Here is an 8,662-nt window from a genome sequence, read left to right as displayed (position 1 = left end):
AAAATGGTTGTCTAGCAATGATCAACAACCAATTTGACGGAGCTTGAATAATTTTGAAAAGAATAATGGGCAAATATTGCACAGTCCAGGTGTGGAAAGCTTTTCGAGACTTTCACAGCTGTAACTGCTGCCAAAGGTGATTCTAACATGTATGGACTCAGGGGGTTGAATACTTATCAAATCAAGATGTACAGAATGATTGTTTTATTTTCCATGTTTTTATTTACAAATGAAACATTTTCTTACACTTTCAGAGGGTATTTTGTGTAGATTGTTAACAAAAAAAGACAATTAAATACATTTTAATCCCACTTTGTAACACAACAAAATGTGGAAAAAGTCAAGTGGTGTGAATGCTGTCCTAATTTATTCTGCAAGTCCTGGATTTGCTAGTTAACGTATATAGTTTGATAACTGCTGAACACTGTAAATGTCTATCTTTTACCTCATAATGCATCAATTTGACATCAATTTATGTTGCAACCAAATAATATATGGATGTGGCTGTAAATACTGCATGTATTTGCAACCCCGCCATGTGAAAAATGTTATGTTATAAATGGCCAATGTTTACTTTTTTGTTTACCCCACATGGGGTCACGACCCCTAGTTTGGGACACGATGGTATAAGGATAATGAAACTGTAAGACTTTGTCAACATACTCACAACCTGCCATTTGACACAAGTTATTTTAAAAAGTGTGCATGTCAAGTTATAGTCAAATACTGTATAAAAATTATATCTACTATTCTTTCTATTCAGCACTTCAAAAATACGTTTTGAAATGTGTATCCTGTAATTTATTCTATTGGATTAAATGGTAGTTAAAATTACTAAATGGTGAGCCAAAACCTCTAAACTGATAACACTTCTAATGCCCCCTATCTTATGTTCAGAAGCTTCGATTGTACATTCATTGGGGTTTCACACACCTTCACATTTAGTCGTTTATGCAAAATCAAAGTTTTCCTTGAAATACCATGTGCACCTTTTGATTAGTCACCGATACAGTAGATAATGATAGGCTTAGAGTTTTGAAAATATACCACTTCTGAAAAATGTGCCAAAGTGGTTGAAAAAACAGTATATACAACCCAGGTATTTCAGAAATGCATTGTACACTACACTATACACTGAGTATACAAAACATTAAGAACACCTTGCTACTATTGAGTTGCACCATCCTTTGCCCTCAGAATAGCCTCAATTCGTTTTGGGATAAATTCTAGAAGCAGTCCACAGGGATTCTGGCCCATATTGAATCCAATGATTCCCACAGTTGTGTCAAGTTGGCTGGATGTTCTTCAGGTGGTGGACCATTCTTGAAACATATGTGAAACTGTTGAGTGTGAAAAACCCAGCCTTGCCTTGCTCAAGGGCACATCGACATGTTTTTCACCTGGTTAGCTCGGAGATTCGAAACCAGCAACCTTTCGGTTACTGTCCCAACGCTCTTCACCGCTAGGCTATCTGCCGCCCTGTATATTGTTAATTGATACATTAATGATGTAAGAATTTAGAACTTCACAATGTTCAGCAGTTATCAAACTATATGTGAACTATGCACTAAATCATTTTGGTTCAGTATTTATCAGTTTTGAGCAGTTTGATTAAGTGATTAGTTAAATGTATTGTTTAACAAATAACAAGAAAAAACATCAAAAGTAATGTGAATATTGCATTTTGAAAAGTAGATTTTAAGAGTGATTTGGTGCAGTGTAAAAGTGATTTTATGAATTTGTTTGTTGTACTATGCTTATAGCTTTGACCACAAGCCATTTTAATGATCTGTTTAGATTTTTGTGCTTAGAGTTGTGAAAATGTACTATATACTTGTGAAAATGGCACCAAAGTGATTGAAAAAGACTGTAATATATACAAAATTGTCTAATTATCTATTTATAATGCGTAAATCATTTTGGATTGTTTCTGACTATCAAAATAAGTATATAAATAAATATATATATTGTCACATGCAACAACTAGGAGCAAATTAGATACTGACAGAACTGGCAAAGCCTCCAATGACATGACGTGTCGGTCACAAAGACCTTTCTCAAGGCCATGACCGAAATGTTGGATGTTCGCAAATGTTACACAACTGTTTTGAATAGTGTGCTACTAAAGGAACATTAGCCAGGGCTAAAACCTTGACCCCTCAGAAAAGGAACGGTCAGATAAAGAGGGGGCGGATTTCCAATAAGTAAACAACGCTCCATCTATTATAAAGGTGGCCGCAATTCCTTCATCCTCATCACAGCATCCAGTGAACATTGCGGATTAGTTCTTGTAGCGAAGCCATTGCGATGAAGTGGAGTGCAGTTTGTCTAGTGGCAGTGGCCACGCTTGGCTGGCTGTGTGATGCTCAGGATTACTTGGGAAAACCAGGGTGGCCACCCATCCAGACACCACCGTCATGGCCTCCCCAAACCCCTCAGAGGCCTGCCCAGCCCCCTCAGTGGCCTGCCCAGCCCCCTCAGTGGCCTGCCCAGCCCCCTCAGAGGCCTGCCCAGCCCCCTCAGTGGCCTGCCCAGCCCCCTCAGAGGCCTGCCCAACCCCCTCAGAGGCCTGCCCAACCCCCTCAGAGGCCTGCCCAACCCCCTCAGAGGCCTGCCCAACCCCCTCAGAGGCCTGCCCAACCACCTCAGAGGCCTGCCCAACCACCTCAGAGGCCTGCCCAACCACCTCAGAGGCCTGCCCAACCCCAGCAGTGGCCTGCCAACCCCCTTCCGAGGCCTGCCCATCCCCCTCAGTGGCCTGTTCAAGTCCCTCAGTTTCCTGCCCAACCCTCTAAGCCATTTCAGAGGCCTAAATTCCCCTCTGACCCAGGCTCAAAGCAGAGCTGTGATGTTGAGCCCCAAAACAAAGTGCATTGTGGACTTCCTGACATCACTGCCGCCCATTGTGAGGCCATTAACTGCTGTTTTGATGGACGGATGTGCTTCTACGGAAAAGCAGGTAGGTGTTTGACCATGCTCATTTTACTCTAGAACTCCATGTTGTAACAGTACGGTTTTACTTTATGTATTGCCCCCTCAGAGAAACTTGTTTATCGCACTTCACCAGAAAACAAATCATTGTATTCTGAACTCTCACTGATTCCACTTCCACTTATATATGGACAATCTTTATGCGAAGCAGTTTAAAATCAACATGTTCCAACATGCTCCAATTTACTCAAGGACACTAACTTCATGTTTTTGTTATGCTCTTTGTCACCAGTGACTGTTCAGTGTACCAAGGATGGCCAGTTTGTGGTGGTGGTGGCCAGGGATGCCACTCTGCCCAACCTGGAACTGGACTCCATCAGCCTGCTGGGGGGAAACGGACCCCACTGCAACGCTATTGGCACAACTTCTGCCTTCGCCATCTACCAGTTTAAAGTCACTGAATGTGGAACTGTCATGACGGTACGTATCACCTGTGCCTGGCTTCAGTCTCAGTACAGGGAAGTAGCTCCTCTCTCCTTCAAATAATTGGATAACATATTCTGTATTGGTTGCAACAATGATCATATCATGATCATATCATTGATTGTTTATTCAGGTTTAAAGATGCTGCCACATTGTGACAAAAGCTCTTTGTTAAAGCTATAGTGATTTTGCCTCTTAAAGATGAGCTGTATAACATAGTTGTGTTTATTGCAGGAGGAAACTGATACTATTATCTATGAGAATAGGATGTCCTCTTCATATCAAGTGGGGGTTGGCCCCTTTGGCTCCATCACCAGGGACAGCCAATATGAGTAGGTGATATTTAAAAAAGTATTATAATAACAACACAATAACAACAACATCCTAAGGAACCATCACTTTAAATTGTTGTGTACTATAAATGGGGCAAGGGGCCTCATTTATCAACCGTGCATACATTTCTTACAAAATTATGGGGTACGTGGAGATTCTAAGAATAGCTTGAGCAACAAATTATTGGGATCATTCAAACTGTCGAACTCAGCACATACTCATGTTTTCATTGATAAATTAGAGCCATACTATATTTTTGCACTCGTGAAAATACGAATTGTTGTTAAATATTTGGCTTATCCTGCTTTGGTATAGGCTCTGAATTTAAATAGGCTATGATGTTGCATTCCTAACAATACTGTAGCCTACCCAATTTAAATAGGCTACCGGTCTTTACTTCCGAGCATGTTAGGCTATTAAATGAGCGATGGATAAATGGTGGGAATAAACCAGTCGTGAGAAAAGGAGAGACATAATTTAGGCCTATATAATAAAAGTTAAAGAAACACATTGGGCAACATACATTACCAATGGAAAATGTATAAATGTCATGATTAGGTCTACGTTCTGTTCTTATTAGCTTACCATTATTATAATTCCTGTACACATTAATTTCTTTCAAAATAACAATATTTGCTTGCAAGACAATTGATCAACCGCTCTAAGTTCTGTGTATGCACAGTCAGAGATTTGCATGGAGATACCCACACTTTCCTGTCAACAAGGATAAATGCCAACCTTTATGGGAAAACTGGCGAACACAAGGTTTAGAGTCTCTTTTGTGTGCATTCACCTTTGATAAGTGAGGCCCCTGGTTGGAAATTTTAACAAGACACTGGAGTTAACACAATTTTTATTGTTAAATAAGCAATGGGATCTTTAGTCATCACCTTATATGTCCTGCTTTAAAGTCTCTCAGACACATTCAAGATGTCTGACCACACGCCATTTCTTCCCAGTCTAACATTCCAGTGCAGATATAAGGGCAGCACCATTGTGGCTGTGGTTATTGACGTGAGGCCGGTCCCTCCTCCAAATCCTGAGATAGCTCCTGGACCCCTCACAGTTGAGCTCAGACTGGGCAGCGGATCATGCCATACCAAGGGATGTAATGAAGGTATGTGGCACTAAATTCATTGATTGGTTTGTTGGATTAATAAATGGGTGAATGAATGAATCTTTCCTCTTTTGAAACAGAGGACGTGGCCTACACCTCTTACTACACAGAGGCAGACTACCCTGTCACCAAGGTCCTCAGGGATCCCGTGTACGCTGAGGTTCGCATCCTGGCGAGGACAGATCCCAACATTGTGCTGACCCTGGGTCGCTGCTGGGCTACCACAACCCCAAACCCTCTCAGCCTGCCCCAGTGGGACCTTCTCATTGAAGGGTAAATATCTGAATGGGTAGTAGTAGAAGTAATAAACATTTTAGTAACTGTTTCGTCCAATTACTGTTCTGCCGTTCCTTGTGAAGATGAGGAAAATGTTCAGCAGCTCTTGGAGTTATTCACTTAAAAAATACCTCTTTATTATCAAACCAATGTCTCATCTCATAGCCTTGATCAATGTATTTGCCGTTGCTGGTGTAAAGGGGGGTAACGGCAAATTGAGAGTCATAACATGGCATGCGGCATGCCAACCCTGACGCAGACAGACAGATACTTGAACATGAATCTGTCTGTCTACGTCTCACTCTCTCTGTCTCTCTCTCTCTCTCTCCGTTCATATCATTAGATGTCCTTACCAGGATGACCGTTACCTGACCACTCCCATCAATGTGGGACCCTCTTCGGGTCTGTCCTTCCCAAGCCACTACAGGCGCTTCGTCCTTAAGATGTTCACCTTTGTGGATCCAATGTCTATGACCCCCCTGCGGGAGACGGTATGACCATAGAGATACATTTATGTTACATATTTACAGATATTGTTCTATTTAATTCTGAGGGTATGACTGTGTTCTAATTCTACTGGAACCATAGAGTTAAAATTAATCGTAATTATTATCAGAGGGTTGAAACAACTACATTGATGTTGTTGATTATCATGCTAACACTGTTTATTAAATTCATGCATGAAATAGAAGTGCTGTACCTTATGCTTACATTAGATTTTTGAGAACACTTTTCACTGTCCTATTACAATTGGTATTTGTGAAATTATTGCCACTAATTATTGGTAATTAATGATTTAACAAAATTGTATCGGCTTGCTTGGTCACAATTGGTACTTTCTGGTAGGCCTATTTCTTACAATTACATATGTAATATAAAAGCATATAGTTTACATAAATATTAAACTACTCTAATTTATTCTTGGGTAGTAATTACCTGGCTAGATAATTATTGCATTTAAAAATTTGTACCGTCTCTTGTAGGTGTTCATCCATTGTAATACAGCTGTGTGCCAGCCATCCCTTGGAGACACCTGTGAACCAAGATGCTACAGAAAGAGTGAGTTACTTTTCTCTGATAGGCTGCATTCCATTCCAGCAAATAGTTTCATTCCCCTCTACCCTTCCCTACAGTTTGAGTCTCATCCCTCTCTCTGCAACTGACCACATAAAATGTTTTTTCCAGGGAGAGACATTCCTGCTGCAGTTCAGAAGACCACCAGAATCAAGTCTAATTTGGTTTCCAGTGGAGAACTGATCCTGACTGACACAAGGGAGCTCACCAACTAGAAAATCTTTTGACTTAACTCAAGCCCTTTGTCACCGTGGTGCTGTCGGCTGTCATGATGACTTCACAGTGAGGCATGTGCAAATAAATCTGACTGTCCTCGAACTTGTTGTTCGTACATTTTTTGGTTATAGTTCCATTCATCCCATTCGGCCATTACAGTGAGCCTTCCTCTACTTTAAAGTGATACCAGCCTCCACTGATGTGTGTGTGTGTGTGTGTGGTGTGTGTCTGTGTGCATAACAGAGGTGAAGCACATAGTTTGAGTCACACTCTGTCACATTGGTGTCAGAAGTGACAGGCTTGGCCCAAGTGATGAGTAACCTTGTCTTGGAGATGAATTGTGTTAGCCCCTTCCTTGAGCTAGTGTATAGGCTTTAGTGGGCTAAAACATTATTTTGACTTTTGACTCAGGATATATTCAAGATGTTGTTTTTAAATCAGAAATAAATTACACAGCCCAAGCTTTTAATTCAAAATATTTAATATTTCGGGAGCATGGCGTTGTACTTTAAAATTTGAAAGCCTATTGTCAAAATGGTCAATCTGGCTATGAACTTTCCTCTTGAAGAACAAGTTCAGGATTTTACAACTTGTTGTTAGATGGTTCCACATCCTGAAAGTAGTTTATGTGCCAGGAGAAATTTGAATCCATTGTTCGGTTTTCTTTAAACAGCCACTGCAAAACTTCAGCTAACATTAGCCACCACAAGCTAACAATTATTATACAACGGGTGGGTCTAATCCTGATTGGTTAAAACAGCATTCCAGCCGGTGTCTATTCCACAAATTACCACTGGCTAAATCTATGACGTTAAAATGCCTATTTACTCTGTTCCATCTGACTGTGCAATCCACTGTCTCATCAGTCTAGCCAGGAAATTTATAAACTTAATCTCCACCATAAAAAACATCTAGAAATTCTCACATTTCTTTTAGACTAACATTTAGTTTTCACAGCGGAGATTTGTATAAACCTTGCTGTTGTTCTCCCCGATATTTGCAACATTGTTTCAATATTAAAATTCGATCTCCAGCTGTCCCATAGTAATGAACGTATCAGGAGTCGGGACGAGACAGACAAGCAGGCAGCGTTTCTCAGCCAGTCGAAATCATGAATCAGCTGGCATAATTTTTATTGATACCTACAAAGAAATGGAAATTGAAAAAAGGTCAAACGAAGCAAAGTGCTAGTTTGTAGTCTTTCCATCTACAGTTTGAAGTGATTGTGTTAGCTAGCTGCTCTGAACAACAGTGTCCTGACGAGTGAGCACATTTTCTATGCCAGGCGATATCACGTCTAAATAACTCATTGTTATGGATGTATACAAATAAATGTCACTAGAAAACAGCTTAAACTAACGCAAATGCAGCAACTTTCCTTTTATGCTGGCTGACGTGAATGTAAGTTAGCCATAGTTGGCTAGCTAGCAAGCAAGGGATAAGAACGTTGACAGCCAGTATGGCAATGGAACATTTAGAACGAACGAATGTGTCGCGTCCATAGATACAGAACAAAAAGACTGAACGACCGGGTTGCGTCTCTGGCAACCAAACCGATAGAACCACCAGCCGGCTTGGATAGCAACCCTAGATTTGTGTCGGGACTATATCCTGTGGAAGGATGCAATAGTACGAATGAATTCATCAAAATAAAAATAATGAAAATATGTCAATCATTATTTTAATATGTTGGTAACCTGTTGTATAAAAGTGATAATGCCCTCGAAGCTGGTGTTTGGGGGATATATTGGCACAACACGGTGTCCTCCTGTCACGACTTTCGCCGAAGTCGGTCCCTCTCCTTGTTTGGGCGGCGTTCGGCGGTCGACGTCACCGGCCTTCTAGCCATCGCCGATCCATTTTTCATTTTCCATTTGTTTTGTCTTGTCTTACACACCTGGTTTAAACCCCCCCAATTACTTGTTCATTATTTAACCCTCTGTTCCCCCATGTTTGTTTGTGAGTGATTGTTCGTTGTAGTGCAGTCCGTTATATTTATTTGACGTGTATTGTGTTTTATTGTTGAGTAAATTGCTTTCAATACTTATATCTGCTGTCCTGCGCCTGACTCATCTGCACCAGCTACACACAGACGCATTACAGAATCACTCACCTATAACGGAGTCAGCAGGAGCAGACGACAAACCCTGTGTCGGTAGAGGAGCGCGTCCAGCAGCACGCGACCATGTTGCAACGTCTGGGCACCGCCATGGATCGCGGGCTGCAGACGAT

At 41.1% G+C, this 8,662-nt stretch overlaps 1 protein-coding gene across 1 annotated transcript; it reads left to right on the top strand.

Moving 5' to 3' along the window:
• Window positions 1–2,243: 2,243 nt before the first annotated feature.
• On the top strand, window positions 2,244–6,532 carry LOC139540009 (zona pellucida sperm-binding protein 4-like). Its single transcript, XM_071343498.1, has 8 exons — window positions 2,244–2,959; window positions 3,224–3,411; window positions 3,649–3,746; window positions 4,707–4,864; window positions 4,945–5,137; window positions 5,484–5,631; window positions 6,124–6,199; window positions 6,326–6,532. The coding sequence occupies exons 1-8, from the start codon at window positions 2,308–2,310 to the stop codon at window positions 6,427–6,429; spliced, it is 1,617 nt and encodes a 538-aa protein (XP_071199599.1). The 5' UTR covers window positions 2,244–2,307; the 3' UTR covers window positions 6,430–6,532.
• Window positions 6,533–8,662: the final 2,130 nt, after the last annotated feature.

The sequence above is a fragment of the Salvelinus alpinus genome, chromosome 15, assembly GCF_045679555.1.
Source record: "Salvelinus alpinus chromosome 15, SLU_Salpinus.1, whole genome shotgun sequence".
NCBI classification, from domain to species: Eukaryota; Metazoa; Chordata; class Actinopteri; order Salmoniformes; family Salmonidae; genus Salvelinus; species Salvelinus alpinus.
This window is presented reverse-complemented; position numbering and strand designations above follow the sequence as displayed.

What these genes read in the sequence shown, in the direction of transcription:
- LOC139540009 (XM_071343498.1), top strand. Translation starts at nt 2,308, where the DNA reads ATGAAGTGGAGTGCAGTTTGTCTAGTGGCAGTGGCCACGCTTGGCTGG. An exon ending in GTGCTTCTACGGAAAAGCAG is followed by an intron (nt 2,960 to 3,223) that starts GTAGGTGTTTGA and finishes CTTTGTCACCAG; the next exon opens with TGACTGTTCAGTGTACCAAG. An exon ending in TGGGACCTTCTCATTGAAGG is followed by an intron (nt 5,138 to 5,483) that starts GTAAATATCTGA and finishes TCATATCATTAG; the next exon opens with ATGTCCTTACCAGGATGACC.